Source organism: Heloderma suspectum, chromosome 10 (genome assembly GCF_057233095.1).
Source record: "Heloderma suspectum isolate Gila_16-S chromosome 10, 16-S_ref, whole genome shotgun sequence".
Lineage (NCBI taxonomy): Eukaryota > Metazoa > Chordata > Lepidosauria > Squamata > Helodermatidae > Heloderma > Heloderma suspectum.
The window spans coordinates 47,056,927-47,078,659 of NC_139467.1; the positions used below are offsets into that span (position 1 = coordinate 47,056,927).

Here is a 21,733-nt window from a genome sequence, read left to right on the forward strand (position 1 = left end):
GGGTGGGGGGGAGAAACTGAGGCAGCAGGCAATTTAATATGGTCATTTAATGTGCTGGCTAGTGGCTGCACTTCATCTTCCTTTCCCCTTTCAGTTGGGGTTCCTCAGGGTTCAGTTTTGGGCCTGTTGTTTTCTCTCTACATTTCAAAGCACTTGGCACACACAAGCAAATAATGCCAATGTGTATCAGAATAATATAGGCTCAGCTCTGTCCTTGAAAAAACAAATGCTGGGGCTCAGCTGTGTCTCAAAATGATCTCTGGAGGGTCTCTGTCTTGGGACTCTTCACAGCCATTCTCTCTCTCTCCGTCCTGTCTTCCCTCCTTTTCTCACTCGCACACTTGCCTTTTTCTCCCCTTTCCCCACTTTCACTCCTGTCCCGCTTTCTTCTTTCGCTGTCTCCCTCTCCTTCCTTCCCACTCTGACCTGCCACAGTACCCAGTAATCCCGGGTTGCCCTTCTCGCCACTGAGATTGGGCTGGCGAGAGGGGGCACACGCTGTGGATGCTGTCTGAGGGGGCCAGGCAGGAGGAGGGAGATGAAAGCCTCTCGCCTTGTGCAGCCTGCCCTCCATCCCCTTTTCAGGTGCAGCCGTCTCCTCCTGCTCACGGAAAAAAACCCTGAAGCCTGCGAAGAGTTCTTGCCCGGAGATTTCTGCTGTTCCCCTCCCACCCAGCAAGCCCACTACTGCCTTGCTGAAGCTTTCAGGGACCCTACAAACCTGGGGCTGGAAAAAAGGTCTGTCAAGGGGATGTTGAATACCATGGGCTTTGAAGCCCGGGAGAGTGCAAAGCATAGACAGGAATGGCCAGTGTTCGCAGAAAGGGAAAGACACAGGCCAGGGAGGTGGAGAGGGCTGCATTCGATGTGTCTACGCACAAAACATAAAGAAATGAAGATGTCGAGGTCGAAGGCGTAAGTACAGGGTCTGTTCCCACGCGCAGGCACAGGACAACACTTACTGCGTGCCAAAGGCCTGGGATGAAGTAAAGGTGTTGCTTCACATGGACCCAGCCCAGGGATCTCCCCGGAGATCAGCAGAGGGACCCTCACAGGCAGCAGAGATGGGTGAGTAGATAGGCAGGAAAGTGAGCCTGTCTTTGTCCAGTGGCTCGGGCCGAGTGGCCTTTCTTCTCTTCCAAGGTTACAATGCTATGAGAAAGAAGTGACTCTGATCATGTACAAAGTACTGTGATGGGCTTGGGGTTAATTGAAATGACCCTTAGAGCCCAGTGGCTCTGACTGTGGGAGCTTTTCCTCAGCTTCATCCCTAAGTAAAGCAGTCTGCCAAATCTTATTCATTTATTTACTGTATTTTTATCCTGCCTTTCAGGCAATTATTGTCTCCCAAGGCAGCCCATATCAATTGAGAGAGACAGGCCACCTGCCATCAGGCTCACATGCTAAAAAGACAAGACGTAATGAGATGGGGGGGGGGGGTGGAGATCAGTTTTCCCAGGCCAGAAGCAGGTGGCGAGTTCTAAGCGGGCACTGCAGTGTGTGTTGGGCCAGGCTGGTCTCCCCCGGCAGCTGTTCTTAGATGGCGACTGGTGGCGGTTTGGCCGATGGCTGGGGCTCTTTCCCTTCTCTCTGCAGCTCCAGCAGGGTACAGACAGGTGGAGCCAAGGGTTCTTCCTGGCAGGGAGGGGGAGGTGAGCTCCCACTGTGGCCGATGGATGGGCCAGGCGGCTCACCCCTTGGCTGGCTGCTTCCTGGGAAGACAGGAGGGGGCCACCTCCAGGTGGTCCCTGGTCCCCTGGGGCAAGAGATGGCTGGGGCTCTTTCCCTTCTGCTCTCCTTCCCAGATCTTGCCCAGACATGTTCACAGAGTAGCTGAATGGAAGAAGGCTCATCCCTTCCCCTACTAGGCCAAAGGAGGGGTCTAGCGTGGGCTATCAGTGTGGGTCCCATGGGCACCAATTTGCCCATAAACACCTCTCCTGGACCTGATCTTCATGGATGATTTGCTGCAGATTGGGACTGTTTGGAGTTCCTTTGTGGCACATGATGTCATGGTCAGACCACAGCTCACCCTGGAGATTACCTGTAGGGAAGATGCATTTTTGCAGAGTACCTTTGCTCCATTATTTTTCTTTAATTCGGTTCCCCTGTGGTTCAGCTGCTGTGTGCCCATGCCTCCACTTTAAATTCGGTATGATCAGGGTGTTCCTAGGGGTGTGTCTTTCACCTGGCTGTGCCCTTGGTAGCCTAGGTAACTAGAGTAAGTAGCCTGCCTTTCCAACACATCAAAGTGCTAGAGTGGTCTTTTGAGCCTTCAGAATCGCGTTGTACTTCCTTTTCACCTGTGGGAGTAACTACCCTCCATGATTTTGCACTTCTCTGATGTCTGTGTTACTTCACTTCTCTGATGGGTTAAATTGCTTCCCCAATTTTGTGTGAAGTCACTTCTCTGATATTGTGTGAAGTCGCTTCTCCGATGTTAAGTTGCTTCCCTGATGTTGTATAAAGAAGCTTGTCTGATGCTGTGTTATTTTGCTTCTCTGATGCAAATAAGGGTTTTATTGCTGTAGCAATCTAGCACAGTCTTGGGAACATGGAAGCAGAGAGGCCTGTCATTGCCAGCAGTGAGAAGCGTCCAGGGAAGGAGAAAGGGGGGTTGGAAGCTACAACTCAGTGACAGTTTGCTGAAATGGGGCAAAATTGCATGTGTGTGTGTTCTCTCATAGGGAACCTTCAGATGCTGCACTGGAGAATTGGAGATTTTGGCTTCCTCACCCCAAGATGCACACATAGGGGAAAAGGGGGTGAGGGCAATAACTCCATGACAGTTTGCTGGAATGGGGCGAAATTTGGTGGTGGGCTACTCTCATAGGAAGCCTTCTGATGCTGCACTGGAGAATTGGGGATTTTGGCTTCTTCACTGAAAAGTGTGCACATTGGGGAAAGGGGGGGAGTGCTGGGGGGTGCTCTCATGGGGAACAGGTACCTAGCTTGCCTTTTTAGTAGGGCTGGGCAGGGACACCCCGATCTGACTCAGAAGCCGCTTCCGAGGCGAGCCTGGTTTGGCTTGGGCTGATTCAGGCCCCCCCAGACCCGTCTCAGCCTACGAAGCTGAAGGGGATTTGGACACCCAAATCCCACTTCAGCACCTGCAACATGCCTCCCCAGCTCCTTTCCTGGGCCCTTGTTCGAGGCGGGGGGCGCCGCCATGGGAGCCCCTGCCGGGGGAGCTGCTGCCAGCACTGCTGGGGAAACTGCTGCCCCTCGCAGCCCGCCAAGCGCGCTTTCTCCCTCGCTCGGAAGGAGGGAAGGGCGCCCGGTTGGAGGCAGACTCCTGCCTCTGCTCGACCCTTCAGGGGTCCCTTGCTTTAGGACGGGGCCACCGGCATTCTTTGTGAAGATGCGCCAGTCCCTCACGCGCATCGCAGCCCAATCAGTGGTGCCCTCTAGACGCCGCTGCGGCCCGCTGTCCCAGGCCCGCTGGAGGCCAGAGGCCTGAACCCCAGCAGCGGCCCAGGCCTCCGAGGGCGCCGGCCCCGCCGTCCGCGTGGCCCTCCCTGCCCGCTGCGCACAGGGGAGGCCTCCCGCCGCCCGCGCTCGCCCCCGCGGAATGACACCGCCCGCCCACGCCTGCGGGGAGCCTGGCCTCCCGCGGTCGGGGGCGGGCCTAAGCGGCGGGGCCGGCCCCTTCTCGCGCGCCAGCCCCTTCCTCCGGCCCCGCATCGGCCCTGCCGGCAGCCTCCTGCCCTTCCCCGCGGAGGGCCGCTTCCGGAGGGCTGGCCCGTCGCTTGCCAGCGGCGAGCTCGGCTCGCGGCACAGCCGCGCCTGGACGGCTGCGGAGGCGCGGGCCGCGGGACAGGCGGCGGAGCTGCCGCCGCTGCGGCCCCCCTGCCCCGGCCCGGACAGGGGCGGCCTGGTCCCGGGCGACGGGCCGCAACGGCTCGCCGAGGCGCCGCTTTCCGGCCCGGCCCGGCCCGGCCCGGCGGGGGAAAGGCGGCGCCATCTCGGGCGGCCCCCGAAGAGGGCCGCGCTTGCGCGCCAGGCCAGAGGGGAGGCGGGGCGCGTGGGGCTGACGCCCGGGCCCCTCCGCACTGGACCGGACCGGACCACCCGCGCCGAGGGGAGCGCGTCCCCCCGCCTGCTGATGGGCCCCTCCTCCGGAGAGGCGGGCGGGGCGGGAGGCGGCCGCGCCCGCCCGCCGCGCCGGCGCTGCTCCCGCCCCTGGCCGCCTGCGAGGGCAGGGGCGCGGGGCGAGGCGAGCTGCCCGCTCGCTGGGGCCGGCCTCGGCGCCGCCGTCGCCAGGATGGCGCGCCTGAGCCGCCGCGCCGGCCTGGCGCTCCTCCTTTGCACGCTCTTCGTCTTCGGCGCCCTCATGGCGCTGCGCGCGCTCAAGCCCTCCGACGGCCTCGCCGTCGGGCTGGAGCTGGCGCTCGAGGCCGACGGCCGGGCCGGGCCCGCGGCGGCGGGCGGCGGCCTCCCGGGCCCGGCGCCGGCCTCGGCGGCGCTGCACGCCTTCTGTCTACTACACGTGGTACGGGACGCCGCGCCTCGACAGCCGCTACGTGCACTGGCACCACGTGAAGGTGCCCCACTGGGACCCCAAGATCTCGGCCAGCTATCCCGAGGGCCGCCACAGGCCCCCCGAGGACATCGGCGCCAGCTTCTAGCCGGCGCTCGGGCCCTACAGCTCGCGCGACCCGGCGGTGCTCAACGAGCACATGCGCCAGCTGCGCGCCGCCGCCATCGGTAAGCGGGCGGAGCAGCAGCCCTGGCCGCTTGCTGGGGGCCGCCGGCGGGGCTGCTGTCTTGGAGCGGGGCGCAGGCGGAGGGGGGCTCGCGGCGCCCAGCGGCCGCGCTGAGCCCCGTCCTCACCCCCGTCCCCGTCCCTCCAGCACGGCAGGCGAAGCCGGCGCCGGCGGAGTCGGCGCTCCTCGGATGCCCGCAGCGGGAGCGCGCCGAACCCAAGGGCGTCGGAGGGGCCTCTGGGTTCGCGCGAAGGCAGGGCGGCGAGGAAGCCGCGGCCGGCCCGCTGGGAGGCGGCGCTTCTGGCCCTCAAAGCGCTCGTGCCGAGGCAGCCCCCCGCATCCGAGAAGCGGGTCGCGCGCTGCCGCAGAGGGCGACCGCCCGGGCCAGCGGCGCCCGGAGCCGGCCGCGTGGCCTTTCTCGGGATCGGCAGTAGCAGCCTCCGAGCCGCAGGTGAAATGTCAGCACCGCGCCGCCCTGGACAGCTCCCCGCAGGCGCGACCTCTGCCCGCCGGACTTGTGCGGAGACCAGACCGGGTTCGCTGCCCCGCCCCTTCCGTGGCTGTTCCTGAAGGCCTTGAACAGAGACGGATGGGCCGGGTAACTAGGCGCGGCTTGCGAGGATGCTGCCGAAGCCTCGGCCCACTTCCACCGAGAAAAGAACTGTCGTTTTCTCTGCGCTACTAACAGAGAGCTTTTGGGGACCAGTTAGCACAGGGCCTTTCTTTTCAGATGCCTTTGAGATAGCGGGCTTCCAGAAGCCTGATTTTAGGAGGGATGAAAATTGTTCTGCAAGTTTTCTGATCCTGCAGCAGTGTGACGTCACTTAGCTGGCCACAATTCTTTCTTACGGCAGGAGTAATGGCTCTATCCTGGTACCCACCTGGCCTAGCAGATAACGGGGAACCTTCCGAGAGCCTGGTACCCTTCATCTTGGATACTGCACAGAGATACACGATCAAGGTGCAGCCCACTCTGTTTCCATTGCTTGGAGTTTTTAGGCGAGTTTTATTAGAACTCAGCCAGACTGCATGGCAGCTGGACCAGGCTGTGGTTCCACAAAGTGTTAAGGGGGGGAGGGGTGCAAGTGGCAGGCAGCAGCCAGGTTGGCTTAGGGCAGTGGTGTGCTAGCTTCACCAGTTACCTTCCACCTGCCTGAAGCCTCTTGGAATGGGGCTGGGAGGAGCAGGGAAGGGAACCTGCAGGGACCATGATGGGATTATAATTTTTTGGAGCTGTGCCTGTGACAGCTCAAAGATCCTTCTGGTTTTTTCAACAGACTTTGGGGTGGGGGAATAAAGGGAAAGAAAAGGAGATGACTTGCTTCTCTCTGTAATTTGGAGATGAGTATTCTGGTAGGGAAAGAATGAATCCTATATTTGCTGATTTAAAAGCTGGGGTGGGGTGGGGTGGGATAATAGATTACTTCCTTAAGTAGGGGTGGGCAACTTGTGGTCCTCCAGATGTTTTTGCCTGCAGTTCTCCTGGTCCCTCACCATTGGCCATGCTGGGTAGAACTGTTGGGAGTTGTAAGCCAAAACATCTGGAGTTGCCCACCTGATTTGAAGTATTTTTTACTGCCTTTCTGTAAAAACCACGTCGTGTGCAACAAAACAAACATTAAAACCAGCAATGAAACAATCATCAAACCATTAAAAGTAACAATAAAACCCACCAAAGAGAGCTATTGTGGTGTGCTGTAGTGGTTACAGCAACTCAGGAGATCTGGGTTCTAGTTCCCAGTCGGCCACGAAGCTCACTGAGCGTCTTTGGGCCAGTCACTGACTCTCAGCCTAACCTACCTCACAGAGTTGTTGTGAGGATAAAATGGAAAGGAGGGGGGAGACCACATGAGCTGCCTTGGGTTCCTTGCAAGATGAAAAAAGGCAGGATATAAATATAATAAATAAAAATTAAAAAGATGTATTTTGACACCTTTTTCTAATAAGCAGAGAGCAATTGTAATTCCCAACGAGAGTGCGTTCCACCGTTTGAGAGCGAGAGAGGAGGAAGTCCTCACATGTGCCTGCCAAGCTGGCCTCCATGAGCAATGGTGTCCTCAGGACTTCTCCTGCAGTTCCTAGTAACCATGACAGATGCTCCTTTAGATAACCAGGACCCAAGTCATGTAGGACTTTAAAAGTTAAACACAACATTTTGAACTGAGCCCAGAAAACAGTCAGTGACCAGTGCAGATCTTTCAGTATTGGAGTAATATGATCTTGATACTGTGCACCAGTTAGCAGCCTAGCTGCCATTTTGCACCAGTTAAAGTTTCCAGATGCTCTTTTAAGGGTAGCCGTACATAGAGCACATTGCAATAATCTTGATGTGACCAAGGCATGGGTAATGGTTGCCAAATCAGACCAACTCAGGAAAGACGAAGATACACTCTTCAATAGTTTGAGAGAATGGGGTCAAGGCGGGGGGGGGGGCAGGGGAAATTGCTACTGAAGTTGCTCCCCAGTGAATCATTACTATGGCTGGGGGTGCTCCACAAATGTCCATATGATTTTACAGGCCTCCCTTGGAATCACGTATTCCTCTTCTGCAGGTCACATTCCATATACAGCCATATAAAGGACGTGATGACCACACTCTACACAAGAACATGAAATACATCCTTGACAAGTAAGTGCTTGTCAAGTAACCCTTTGAGTCCACATGCCAGAACAATACGGCTCCACCCACTTTGGAAAGCAGAACCAGCTTTGTTGCCTGAGTTAAAAAGTACAACTAGATGGCACAGAGCAGGAATTGCAGATTCTAACCATAGTGAGGTTTGCATAGAACAAAAAGACACTGCTGCCTATGTGAAATCCTCAAGCTCAGTGCGGGAGAGATTCTACTTCTTAAGTAATTAATCTTGTTTTAAAAGATGGCTTTTGAATGCTGCTTACTCAGCTGGAAGCCCTACTTTTGGAGCCAAGAACAGTCATTTGGCTGGAAAAAGATCCTCATACTAAACCCCTCAGCTTCTCAGTGGCTATTCAGCTCTCTGGAGTGGGGGATGGCACACTCTGCTCAGTCCTGAGAGACACTGGTGGACCAGACTCCAGTGGTCAGCCTTGTTTGGGTTTCTATTGGCAGGTAGAAAATTCACGGGTGGTTATCGGTATACAGGTCTAGGCAGGGCAGATCCAGCAACGTGTTAGCTCTGCTGAGAGCAGGACCAAGTTGCTTTGGCTGGCTCAGAGCAAATGCTTTAACTGGTGCTGGCTTTTGCACCCCAGATTTGGACTTCAACAGACACTGTTCTCTTTGCAGGTATGGCACACATGATGCTTTCTACTGGTATAAGAGCAGCACAGGCCAGAGGCTGCCTTTGTTCTATATTTATGACTCCTATCTGACACCACCTGAAGCATGGGCCAATTTGCTCACTCCATCTGGCTCCCACTCATTGCGCAACACTCCCTATGATGCTGTTTTTATTGGACTGCTGGTGGAGGAGGGCCACAGACACGATATTCTCTCAGCAGGCTACGATGGGATCTACACCTACTTTGCCTCCAATGGTTTCTCTTATGGCTCCTCCCATCAGAACTGGAAAGCAATCAAAGCATTCTGCGACTCCAACAATCTCCTCTTCATCCCCAGCGTGGGGCCTGGCTACGTAGATACCAGCATCCGCCCGTGGAATAACCACAACACTCGCAACAGAGTGAATGGCAAATACTATGAGACAGCCCTGCAGGCAGCCCTCATGGTGCGCCCAGAGACTGTCTCCATCACTTCCTTCAACGAGTGGCATGAGGGGACCCAGATCGAGAAAGCCGTTCCCAAGAAAACCTTGGCACGGCTGTACCTGGACTATGCACCCCACCAGCCAGACATGTACCTGGAACTGACGCGCAGGTGGGCAGAGCGCTACACCAAGGAGAAGGAGCAATGGCTCATGTTTCCCGCCTCCCAGCTGAGCAGAGCAGAGCAGAGCAAGCTGCTCCAGCTGGTCCAGGGACTACAGAAGCAGGCAAGCTCCCAGAGAGCGAGCGAACAGAGCGAGCGAACAGGGGGAGCAAACAGGAGTTGGCCAGGGGAGTTGCAGTGGTTGAAGAGACAAAGGAGACAAAGGAGACAGAGGCTAAGAGGTAAGTGGGTTGCAGGAAGCCCAGGGCGCTGCCCTTTATCCTTCTGACTGGCTGTGAGCTCACCAGGAGCTTCTGAGAGCTCCAACTGGAGGGGTGTGGCCTGAGTACTCCCAGCAGCTGACTGGGCGGGAAGCTTCAGTCTGTTTCCCGCCTCCCAGCTGAGCAGAGCAGAGCAAGCTGCTCCAGCTGGTCCAGGGACTACAGAAGCAGGCAAGCTCCCGGAGAGCGAGCGAACAGAGCGAGCAGACAGGGGGAGCAAACAGGAGTTGGCCAGGGGAGTTGGCAGGGGAGGTCAAGGGGGAGGCCCCTAACATTTTTTTTTATTTTTTTTATTTATTTTTTTTTTTACTAACTTTTTTTCATTTATTTGTCTTGTAACACACACTTCCACACCAGTGGGACTCTGCTTTTAACCTCTACTGAGTAGAGGAGCAGGCACAGGCTAGTCTAGAACAATCACAAAGCTAGACACAAAAAGGGAAAAGAGGCTATGGAAGGACAAGACTCTCCAGTGGTGGTGACCTGCAAGGTGTGTGCAATGTTTGTTTTCTTGCCTGAGAACAACATGGCCTACACCTGCAACACGTGCAAGTTGATCACGCTGCTGGAGGAAAAAGTAAGTGGACTGGAGCGGCGACTGTCAACCCTCCGGGGAATAAGAGAACACGAAGAGTTCTTGGACAGAATGGGGGAACCACAGAAGCAAAGGGAAGACCAGAAGCTTGAAGAGCAACAGCAAGCTGAGGCAGACGTGGGAAATGCTGAGGTGAGGAAAAATGAAGTAGAGGATACTCCTTGGAAAACGGTGACAGTTAGGAGAAGAAGAACTAGACGACACTCTGCACCAGTGGAAGCGGTGGAGCTGTGGAACCGATTCCAGGTACTTGCAGATGAGACTGGAGGACAGCCTGCAGAGGAAGAATCACAGGGGAACCTGCATGAGAGTGAGCAAGAGGCTAAAGGTCAGTCAAACAGAGGTGATGAAACCCAGGCCTACAAGAAGAAGAAGAGAAGAGTGGTAGTAGTGGGAGACTCCTTGCTGCGTGGGATCGAGACCCAAGTATGTCGCGAAGACCCGTGGACTCGCCAGGTATGTTGTCTCCCGGGAGGACAGATTAGAGACGTGACTGAAAGGTTGCCTGCACTCATAAAGCCCACTGACAGGTATCCCTTTCTTCTCATCCATGTGGGAACAAATGATACCGCCAAGCGGAGCTACGAAGAGATCACGTCAGACTTTGAAGCTTTGGGAAGGAAACTCAAGAACTTTGGGGCCCAGATAGTTTTCTCATCCATCCTTCCAGTAGTTAGAAGAGGGATAGAAAGGGAACGAAAAATACTCCGGGTGAATGACTGGCTACGAAGGTGGTGCCGACGAGAGAGATTTGGATTCTGGGACCACGGGCTATACTTCCTGGAAGATGGGCTGTTGGCTAGGGATGGGTTGCACCTCACAAAGGCTGGGAAGAATGTGTTTGGCCACAGCATGAAGAACTTCATCAGGAGGGCTTTAAACTGAATCCTACGGGGAAGGGAGATGTAATGTTGGGGGTAACAATGGACGTAGGCGCATGCACTGCAATGGAGAGAACAGCTCTGATAGCGTCCAATAATAGTCTTCAGACACAGGTAGGAAGAAAGCCAGACTATGAAGCACATGGTCTTCGATGTCTATATACTAATGCCCAGAGTATGGGAAACAAACAGAACGAACTTGAACTCTTAATACAGGAGGGAAATTATGACTTGATAGGTATAACTGAGACTTGGTGGGATGACTCTCATGACTGGAATACAGCAGTTGAAGGATATAACTTGTTCAAAAAGAACAGGAGGAACAGAAAGGGAGGCGGGGTTGCACTGTATGTGAAAAATACATATCTCTGCACAGAAATACAGGAGGAGGAGCTTGGTAGCCCCATCGAGAGCATCTGGGTTGAAATAAATGGAGCAAAGAATAAAAGGAACCTGGTGGTCGGAGTCTACTACCGGCCACCCAATCAAGGAGAAGACAAGGATGAAACTTTTGAAAAGCAAATAGCCAATGTTTTAAGGAAGCATGATGTAGTAGTAATGGGGGACTTCAATTTCCCCGATATTTGTTGGGAGACAAATTCTGCAAAACATGGCCCCTCCAGGAAATTCCTGACTTGTGTGGCGGATAACTTCCTCCTACAGAAAGTAGAGGAAGGAACTAGAGGATCGGCTATCCTTGACTTGATCCTAACCAACAGAGATGACTTAGTGGATAAAGTAGCAGTTACAGGAACTCTGGGGGAAAGCGACCATGTTGTACTTGAGTTCTTGGTTCTAAGGGAAGCAAAAGCCGAGTGTACTCAAACGCGTACCCTGGATTTTAGGAAAGCTGATTTTAATAAACTCAGAACAATGATCAGTAAGGTCCCATGGCAAGCAATGCTAGCGAGAAAAGGAGTCCAAGATGGGTGGGAACTTTTAAAAAAGGAAATTCTCAAGGCACAATCACAAACAATTCCAACAAGAAGAAAAGGTGGAAGACAACAGAAGAAGCCAATGTGGCTTCACAAAAAGCTTAGGGATGACCTGAAAACAAAAAAGGACACATATAGGAAGTGGAAAGAAGGCCAAGTAACAAAGGAAGAGTACAGGCAGGTAGCACAGAATTGCAGGGATGGCGTCAGGAAGGCTAAAGCGGAGAACGAGGTGAGGTTAGCGAGGGATGCTAAAAACAACAAAAAGGCTTTCTTCAGCTACGTGCATAGTAAAAGGCAGAGGAAAGAAATGGTTGTTCAGCTATTAAATAAGGATGGCAAAATGATAACAGAGGACAAAGAAAAGGCAGAGGTGCTCAATTCCTACTTTGGCTCAGTCTTCTCCCAAAAGAGGGTCTATGACCCCCCTGGCAAAGGCGAAGTACAGGCTGAAGGGGCAGGATTGCAGCTTGAGATCGACAGGCATATGGTCAAGGAACACCTCATTACTTTGAATGAGTTCAAATCTCCAGGGCCAGATGAACTGCATCCTAGAGTCATAAAGGAACTGGCAGAAGAACTCTCAGAACCGCTGTCTATTCTCTTTGAGAAATCATGGAGGACCGGGGAAGTGCCAGATGACTGGAGGAGGGCTAACGTTGTCCCTATCTTCAAAAAGGGTAAAAAGGAGGAACCTGGGAACTACAGACCAGTCAGTCTGACATCAATCCCTGGGAAAATTCTGGAGCAGATCATAAAGCAATCCATCTGGAAGCACCTTGACAACAATGCCGTGATTACTCAAAGCCAACATGGATTTGTCAAAAACAAGTCCTGCCAGACGAATCTGATCTCATTTTTTGATCAAGTCACCTCCCTTGTAGACCGTGGGAATGCTGTAGACATCATATACCTCGACTTCAGCAAAGCTTTCGACAAAGTGCCCCATGATATCCTGATGAGCAAACTAGCTCGAAGTGGGCTAGATGAAACAACGATCATGTGGATCCACAGTTGGCTACAGAATCGGACTCAAAGAGTGCTTATCAATGGGATCTTCTCCAACTGGGGAGAGGTAACGAGTGGGGTACCGCAGGGCTCAGTCCTGGGCCCAGTGCTCTTCAATATTTTTATTAATGACTTGGAGGAGGAGGTGCAGGGAATGCTGATCAAATTTGCAGATGACACAAAATTGGGAGGGATAGCTAATACTTTGGAAGACAGAAACAAAATTCAAAGTGATCTGGATAGACTGGAGTGCTGGGCAGAAAACAACAGAATGGCATTTAATAGGGACAAATGCCAAGTTCTGCACCTAGGAAAAAGAAACCAAATGCACAGTTACAAGATGGGGGATACGTGGCTCAACCACACTACGAGCGAGAAGGATCTTGGAATTGTCGTCGATCACAAGCTGAATATGAGCCAACAATGTGATGTGGCTGCAAAAAAGGCAAATGCTATTTTGGGCTGCATTCATAGAAGCATCGCTTCCAAATCCCGGGAAGTACTAGTTCCCCTCTACTCAGCACTGGTTAGGCCTCATCTGGAGTACTGTGTCCAGTTCTGGGCACCACACTTTAAGAAGGATGCAGACAAGCTGGAGAGGGTTCAAAGGAGGGCAACAAAGATGATCAGGGGACTGGAAACAAAGCCCTATGAAGAGAGACTGAAAGAACTGGGCATGTTTAGCCTTGAGAAGAGAAGACTGAGGGGAGATATGATAGCACTCTTCAAGTACTTGAAAGGTTGTCACAGAGAAGAAGGCCAGGATCTCTTCTTGATCATCCCAGAGTGCAGGACACGGAATAATGGGCTCAAGTTACAGGAAGCCAGATTCCGACTGAACATCAGGAAAAACTTCCTGAGTGTCAGAGCAATACGGCAATGGAACCAATTACCTGGGGAGGTGGTGGGCTCTCCCACACTGGAGGCCTTCAAGACGAGGCTGGACAGCCATTTGTCAGGGATGCTCTGACTTGGATTCCTGCATTGAGCAGGGGGTTGGACTCGATGGCCTTGTAGGCCCCTTCCAACCCTACTATTCTATGATTCTATGATTCTATGTGAACCACCTCAAGGGCATGAAGAGGCCCCCAAAGAAACTGGTAGCAATAAAAGTGAAGGGACTTGCTTTCGGGGCTACACGCTCCGAACGCTTGGGTGGAGAGGGCTGAGCTTCACTGCCCGACAGTTCAGATACCTCATGAAAGGAACGCTAAGCTCCTGGAAAGCACCACGCTGGTGCCACTGTGGAAGGCAGCAGACGTAGGAGGCCAGGCTACTGGTTTCATAAGCATCCTTGCTCTATGCCCTCAGCTGTCCTTGAAGAAACATCTCTACCCTTCCCTTCAGGCAAAAGGACAGTATCAAATTTAGGTTCTGCAGAGAATGCTAAGCTGAACAGTCCTGCTCCTGTTCTAAAGCCAGTGGTTGTTTTTCCCCAGGGACATTTATTCCTAGTGTGCCACTGCTACTTAAGAGTTCCCAATTCTCCAGGCAGATGTTTAAAACAGCAATTCTGCTGTTTTAGCCCACCCATTCAAAAGACAGAACAAGCTGTATATGGTGAACAGTCCTCAAAGTATTTAATTTTTCATGCTTTGGAACCCCATGATCAAAAGTGTGCCCAATCTTGCAATAAAATTAAAATCCCACTAGCATCAGCATCTGTTCCTTCAATACAGGCAGCAACTTAGCAGAAAAACTGATACAGGTTGAGGAGGGGGAAAGGAGGCCTGTCTTGTGCAAGTCACAGCTTGGGGCTCCTTCCTTGTAAACACTGGCTTCAGCTTGAGACACTTCCCTCATTCCTTGCTGATTTTGTGGAGCACCCTTACTTGTCTCCACCTTCAACAGTTCTTGATTTGGTATAAGGGCTGGAAAGACAAGCAAGCACATTGCACAGGCCCTAGCCTTGCAGTTAAGATGAAGTTACTACTGGAGCTCTACAGTGATTGCTTGAGGCAGGTGCTGGTAGAGAAGGCTGGGGAAATCGCATTCTCATTCTGCCATTTATACTGTTGTTGTTCTTATTATGACACTGTGTGCCTCCCTCCCATATATTCTCAGGGCAGCTTGCATTAATTATCTTTCCACCACAGGCCCCCTATGTTCAGGACCAACCCCACTCATCCCCCGAGAAAGAATGCATGCAGAAGCACACACATCTGCACAAAGTTTTCTTTTAATGACATTGGTCCAGAAGCAGCCTGTGGTCTGTCAGGGGCCAGGCTGGACACTGCCTCCCTGTTTCCAGCACAGCCCCTGGGATACAAGATAGCCTGGTGCCCACTAACAGATAGGCCCTACCTACCAGCTCGCTGCTTACTCCATGTCCCCATCCTCAACTGAATTTGCTCTTTCCTACCCAGATATTCAAATGCTCTATAGCAGGATCTGTCAGTGTTCAACTCACACAAGCCAGCTCCTCCAAGAACAGAGAGAAAACTGACTTGCTACTGGAGCATAGAAGTTATTCAGAAGGAGTGAATGCTTTAGACACTAAAAACCATGTGGGTCCTGCTTTAAATCCTCAAGTGTGTGGCCAGGGGGCATGCTCCCACCACAGCCCATGAGTCACAACCAGGGCAGGTTTTTAAGCAATAAGGCAGCCACGGAAATCGGTTTGGGGGAGGCTCCCTTGGGACTTGAGGAGGACAGTGTTAAACCCTGTACCCTTCTGGAACAAGTTTGCTTGGAAGAACTTCCTGAAGAGCCAAGCAGCATTTAGCTGCCCAATGCTGTGCCAGTTTCATGCAGCTCAGTTGACAGGCCATGCTTGGTTACCAGGATTTCAACAGTCTGAGTAAGCGCACTGTAGAAAGTAAAGAAAAAGAACAGGAAATGTGTAAGAGGTGGGGATGGGGAGAGAAGCTGCATTCTTCTCACCTTAATATTCTTGAATGCTGATTTAGCATCAGCTGTGCCCTAAATGCTGATGGAGTGAGCTAGGCAGTGCAGGCTATGAGGTTTGCCCCAATTCACATGACATGTGCAGGAATGAGCAGACATGCTTATGGGAATCATCTGGGCCCCCAACACTCCTACATAGTTCCATCCTCTTCAGGGGAAGGGAATGCTGTAGCCTTCAAAAGCCACTCCTGTGACCATGAAGTTATAAGGGCCTTACCAGCCTGGCCGAATAACCTTGAACTTCCCAGGGACAGAGAGGTCAACCACAGTGGAGCCTAGGCGGCACTCTGGACTATGAAGGTCCCCAATTGGGCCCCCATCAATGACCAGTGACAGGTGAGGCCAGAGATCCTGGAATTCCTAAAGAAATGAAGAGAAGCATCAGCACCCAGAAGATCCACATGAGCGAGCACCACTGAGTAAGGTCAGGAAGGAAAGGTTCCTCCTGTGCAAGCACCGAGTCACTGCTGACTCCTAGAGGGACGCCGCTTTCGCTGGCGTTTTCATGGCAGACTATAGCGGGGTGGTTTGCCATGGCCTTCCCCAGTCGTGACCACCTTTGCCCCAGCAAGCTGGGTTACTCATTTTACTAACCTCGGAAGGATGGAAGGCTGAGTCGACCTGAGCTGGCTACCCAGGACCCAGCTTCCGCTGGGATCGAACTCGGGTCGTGGGGAGAGTTTTGGTTGCAATACTGCCGCCTACCACTCTGCGCCACACGAGGCTCATAAGGTCAGGACCAGATAGGAATCAAAAGGCATAAACAGCTGCCCATTCCTGATGACAGGTTCAAAAGATGGGCCTTCCTTTTCCCCTTCCTTTGCAAGAAGGCCCTGCTTGGATAAGCAGAGGCGCTGCCCTTTAACTGAGGGGAGCAAAGCAGATTTGCTACAAGTCCCCCAAGTTGTCCTCACTGTGGGACTGGAGAGTGACGAGCCCACCCCTCCCCACACCCCCTTGAGGGTTCAGAGCAACTCTTACCATGACTGTGAGGGTGCTTGCTTCATTGCTGATGTTTGCACTCGTTAAGGCTAGAGGAGCAGCACAGACTCTGGCCAGCTCTCTGGTGAACCAATGACTGGGGATGCGAATACCAACTAGCTGTGGCAAAAGAGGAGATGAATAAATACTGCTCTTTCTATTTTAGGGGAGAAAATATCCTGCCTTTCTGCCGTTTGTTCAGCATTCAGGGCAGCTCACAGTTTTAAAACAATGAAGTCCAGCACACGTTAGCAAAACAACATAGCTGCAAACAAGACAGTAAGGGTTAATTCAGTAAAACAGCCATGAGGAACTCCTCCATTTGTTCCTCTGCCCCCTTAGCTTTGGCCCTGGCATGCTCGGGATGATGATGGGAACCTCTCTGCAACTCAGCTACTGTCCTGGGCTTTATCCACATTGTGGCTGAAAACGGTTCTCCACCCTTGCTGTAAAAATCTCAACCCCACAAGTCAAACACCTGCTGGAACAAAGACTTGACAAGGAGAGAGGGGGCCATACAGCAATCCTGAGGTAAGGAGCTCCATAATTTAAGTACAGTGACAAAGAAGAGCCTCCCTTGCCCCAGCTGGTCATGCTTCAGCTACCATTAGGACATGAGAAAGTGCCTCCCCAGCAGAACTTTGGGAGCAGGCAAGCTGGCATTGCAGGAGATGGTTGCTCCCGTATGTATCCCAGACCTAAGCCATATAGGGCTACTGTTCTGCAAGCCTGGCATACTCAAGGTTCAGAGAGCAATTGCAGGGAGTTTGCTTTTGTCCCCTTACCCCTCAAACCTGATGCAGCTCAGTGCAAAATATGACCTGCTTTAAGCTCCAGGTCAGGTAAACTAGCCAGGAGAAATCAGATAGAAGAACAGCCCTTTTAGTTCGAGACATGCAAAGTGAGCGTTTTTTATTTTTCTCATTCCCAGCAACATTCCCAGTCAATCAAATGTGTCTTTAACTTTGCGTAGAGGAGTGTCCACTGCGATGTGCCAACACCTTGCATTTGGGTGTTCAGCTGCAAGCCCCACCCCACAACTAATTCCGAGAATATCACCGCACAAAGACTGTGGGTCTGGGAATAGAGGGCTTCCCCATGTGGATCGGTCTCTGTACTAAACCTCCGGAGAAGCTGGCTACTAAGGCCAGGGGGAGCGGGCAGAGAAGTCCCATCTCCAGACTCACTGGGGTGAAGGGGTTCAGGTCCTTGTTGAGGGCCTGTGATCGCTCCAGGACCAGCGTCACAGGCCCCGGGAGGAGATCGCGCAGCAGCTCCTCCGGCACGCCGACGTTGCAGTACCTGCCAAGGGAACAGAGCGCCACTCAAACGCGGGAGGGGCTGCGGGCGGCGCGGGGCTGCGGGGGGCGCCGCTCAGCAGCTGCTCCTCCCGGCATTCCACCCGCCCGCTCCGGAGGCGGCGGCGAAGCGGGAGGCCCCCCACAAGCGCCGGCACGCGCCCGCTCGGGCTCGGGCAGAGGGCGCGGCGCGGCCGAGTCAGCGCGCGCGGCTCCGGGCAGCAGGGGGCGCGGCTCCGCGGAAGCGCGTGCCGGGGCGAGCGCGGGGCGCCGAGGGGCCGCGGGAGCCTGGCGCGGGCCGCGCACCTGTGGACGTGCTCGAGGCCGGGCAGGCAGACGGCCAGCGGCTTGCCCGCGGCGCGCCCCTTCAGCCGGTAGAGCGCCTCGAGCGCCCGCGAGTCCTGCGCCAGGCAGGCCACGCCGTAGACGGTGTCGGTGGGCACGGCCACCAGGCCGCCCGCCCGCAGCGCCGCCGCCGCCGCCGCCACCGCGCGGCCCGCGGGCCACGCGCGCAACAGCCGCCCGGGGGCGGGCGGGCGGCGGCGCGGCGCGGCGGGGCCGCGCTCGGCGCCGGCCGCGCGCTGCCCCGCCGGCCGCGCGGCCCCGTCGCCGCTCGCGGCTCCCGGCAGCGCCCGCATCGCCCGCCGCCGCGCGCCGCCCAGCATCGCCCGCCGCTTCCGCCGCTCCGCGCAGGCGCGGCAGGCGCCCCGCCCCGCGCTTCCGGGGCCGCCGCCATAGAGCCGCCCGCGGCCGGAGCGGCACTCCGGGCCGGGGCCGGCTCCCGCCGCTCCCCGCGAGCTCGCGCCGGCGCCCGGCGGCCCGGAGAGCGCCGCGCCCGCGAGGGGCGCGCCGGGAGCGGCGTCTTCTCCTCGCGGACGCGCCGCCCGTCGAGCCTCCCGAAGCGGCGGCCCCGGAGCTCCGCGGAGGCCCGCAAGCCGCGCGCGCGCGCCCTGCGAAGGCGCCCTGCGGCGGCCCCGCCCGTCCCGGCGGGCGGGCGCTGCGCGGGACGCCCCGTCCCTGCGGCGGCCTCCGCCAGCCGGCCGAGCGGGCAGCGGCGCGCGTCGAGCCCCGCCGAATAACGCGGCGCCAGGCGCGGCCAGCTCAGCCCTGGCCTGATCCACGCCGTCGGAATGCGCGAACAGCGGGCGCCCCAGGAAGGGCCCCCGTGGGCCGCAGTATTCACTCACTTCGCTGCCCTGGGGGAAGTTGCGTCCATTCCTACTCCCTCCTCTCCGTTCTTTAAGCAGCTACTGATCCGCGAGAGGAGCTCTGCTGTTCCGTGACTGCTTCGTTTGCTCAGGAGTCTCTGGAGAGGGGCTCTTGGGAGGCCAGCTAAACGATGTCTACCAGATCACCCCTGCCCATTGGCACTCTCGCGGAACACTAAAAGCTCAGTGAGGCAGGACTTTTCCTGTGTGGAAGAGAGGACTTCCTTTTCAGCAGGGCTTGCCCTTCTATACGCTTACTAATTTTATTTGTAATATTTGCCACCAATCCACTTAAAACAGACATTAAGCTAAATGGCCTATAATGTCCTGGTCTCTGTTTCCAATCAATTCAATAACACATCCTCAGCGGCACCATTTTGAATTAAATCGAGGGGTGCCTCCCCGCTGCTAGTTCCATGACCAACTGTTCTAGGGCACAGTTGTTTAGAGCATAAAGAAATTTAACCCCTTTGTTGTGACTAGAACATGAATTTATCCAGTCAATGTAGGGATAATTGAAGTCACCCACTGTTGCAACACATCCTTGATTGGATGCCTCCCTGACTTCATATCTCAAGATCACCCTGAGCGCTCTGGAGTATGGGAGGATAGCATATTCCTAGTACTAAATTACTTTGGGAGACCAGTATTGTCACCCACAGTGCTTCTGTGGAGGAGTCTGCTCCTTTTAGGCTTTCTAGTCTGCTTAACTCTATGCCGTTTGACATACAGAGCAATACCTCCTCCAACACGCCCTTCCTTGTTGAGTTTATATCCAGAGATGATATATCCCACTGGTTCTCTTCCCGAGGTTGCTGTAATGCCCGCTATATCTAGGTTCTCCTTTAAAACCCTGTGCTCCAACTATCTCAGTTTGGCTCAGAGGCTTCTCTCGTTAGCACAGAAACAACTACACTTTGGATTCTGAGACCACTATTTGGGGCCCAGATAGTTTTCTCATCCATCCTTCCAGTAGTTAGAAGAGGGATAGAAAGGGAACAAAAAATACTCCGGGTGAATGACTGGCTATGAAGGTGGTGCCAACGAGAGACATTTGGATCCTGGGACCACAGGCCATACTTCCTGGAAGATGGGCAGTTGGCTAGGGACGGGTTGCACCTCACAAAGGCTGGGAAGAATGTGTTTGGCCACAGCATGAAGAACTTCATCAGGAGGGCTTTAAACTGAATCCTACGGGGAAGGGAGAGGTAAAGTTGGGGGTAACAGCGGATGTAGGCTCATACACCACAACGGAGAGAACAGCTCTAATAGCATCCAATAGTAGCCTTCAGAAACATGTAAGAAGAAAGCCAGACTATAAAGCACATGGTCTTCAAGGTCTATACACTAATGCCCAGAGTATGGGAAACAAACAGAATGAACTTGAACTCTTAATACAAGAGGGAAATTATGACTTGATAGGTGTAACTGAGACTTGGTGGGATGACTCCCATGACTGGAATACAGCAATTGAATGATATAATGTCTTCAAAAAGAACAGGAGGAACAGAAAGGGAGGTGGAGTTGCACTATATGTTAAAAATACATCTCTCTGCAGAAATACAGGAGGAGGAGCTTGGTAGCTCCATCGAGAGCATCTGGGTTAAAATACACGGAGCAAATAATAAAAAGAACATGGTGGTCAGAGTCTACCACCGGCCACCCAATCCAGGAGAAGATGAGGATGAAACTGACTTGGATTCCTGCATTGAGCAGGGGGTTGCACTCATGGTCTTGTAGGCCCCTTCCAACCCTACTATGATTCTATGATTTTGGAAAAGCAAATTGCCAATGTTTCAAGGAAGCATGATGTAGTAGTAATGGGGGACTTCAATTTCCCCAATATTTGTTGCGAGACAAATTCTGCAAAATATGGCCCCTCCAAGAGATTCTTGACTTGTGTTGCTGATAATTTCCTCCCACAGAAAGTAGAGGAAGGAACTGGAGGATCGGCTATCCTTGACTTGATCCTAACCAACAGAGATGACTTAGTGGATAAAGTAGCAGTTACAGGAACTCTGGGGGAAAGTGTCCATGTTATACTTGAGTTCTTGGTTCTAAGGGAAGCAAAAGCTGAGTGTAGTCAAACATGTACTCTGGATTTTAGCAAAGCCAATTTTAATAAACTGAGAACAATGATAAGTAAGGTCCTATGGCAAGCGACTCTAATGAGAAAAGGAACCCAAGATGGGTGGGAGGTTTTTGGGTTTTTTTTTAAGGAAATTCTCAAGGCACAATTACAAACAATTCCAACAAGAAAAAAGTTGGAAGACGTCAGAAGAAGCCAATGTGGCTGCACAAAAAGCTTAGAGATGACCTGAAGATGAAAAACAACACATATAGGAAGTGGAAGGAAGGCCAAGCTACAAAAGAAGAGTACAGGCAGGTAGCACAGATTTGCAGGGATGGCGTCAGGAAGGCTAAAGCAGAGAACAAGCTGAGGTTAGCAAGGGATGCTCAAAGCAACAAACACACTTTCTTCAGATACGTGCATAGTAAAAGACAGAGAAAAGAAATGGTGGTTCAACTATTACATAAGGATGGCAAAAGTGCTCAATTACTACTTTGGCTCAGTCTTCTCCCGAAAGAGACTCTATGAGCCCCCTGGGAAAGGCGAAGGGGCAAGATTGCAGCTTGGGATTGATAGGCATATGGTCAAGGAACACCTAGGGCGCAATCCTATTCAGATAAGCGGTCGCCTCCGAATTCGGAGGCGACCGCCTATCCAATACAAGGCAGGAGAAGCACGAAGGGGATCATTCCCTCTGTGCTTCTCCTGCCCTGCATTTTCAGCTAGACAGCCAATTGTGGCTGTCTGGCCATGGGAAGGCAGAGCAAGGGAGAAGGCTGCTGTGCAACACATTGGATGTGTCGTTCAGGCATTTCTGCCTGCCCCAGAGTGCCCTCTGGGAACGCCCCATTTCCGCCGCTCCGCACTCCTCTTGCGAGCACAGAGCATGGAGGGAGGTCAGCTCCCGGAAAACCAGATATCCTATGGCCATCTAGCTGCTGACTAGCGGCCATAGGATTGCTCCCCTAATTACTTTGAATGAGTTCAAATCTCCAGGGCCAGATGAACTGCATCC

At 53.7% G+C, this 21,733-nt stretch overlaps 2 protein-coding genes across 2 annotated transcripts; one reads left to right on the forward strand and one right to left on the reverse strand.

Moving 5' to 3' along the window:
• Positions 1 to 4,023: 4,023 nt before the first annotated feature.
• MANEAL (mannosidase endo-alpha like) lies at positions 4,024 to 8,902 on the forward strand. Its single transcript, XM_084816237.1, is given in 5 exon segments — positions 4,024 to 4,477; positions 4,479 to 4,707; positions 5,561 to 5,667; positions 7,259 to 7,335; positions 7,972 to 8,902. Coding segments are annotated over 5 exon segments (1,656 nt in total). The 5' UTR covers positions 4,024 to 4,105; the 3' UTR covers positions 8,843 to 8,902.
• Positions 8,903 to 13,809: 4,907 nt separating this feature from the next.
• On the reverse strand, positions 13,810 to 18,400 carry YRDC (yrdC N6-threonylcarbamoyltransferase domain containing). Its single transcript, XM_084816236.1, has 5 exons — positions 17,746 to 18,400; positions 17,329 to 17,443; positions 16,142 to 16,261; positions 15,378 to 15,520; positions 13,810 to 15,062 (listed from the first exon to the last, which is right to left on the reverse strand). Exons 1-5 carry the CDS (start codon positions 18,102 to 18,104, stop codon positions 14,975 to 14,977), a joined length of 825 nt encoding a protein of 274 aa, XP_084672362.1. The 5' UTR covers positions 18,105 to 18,400; the 3' UTR covers positions 13,810 to 14,974.
• Positions 18,401 to 21,733: the final 3,333 nt, after the last annotated feature.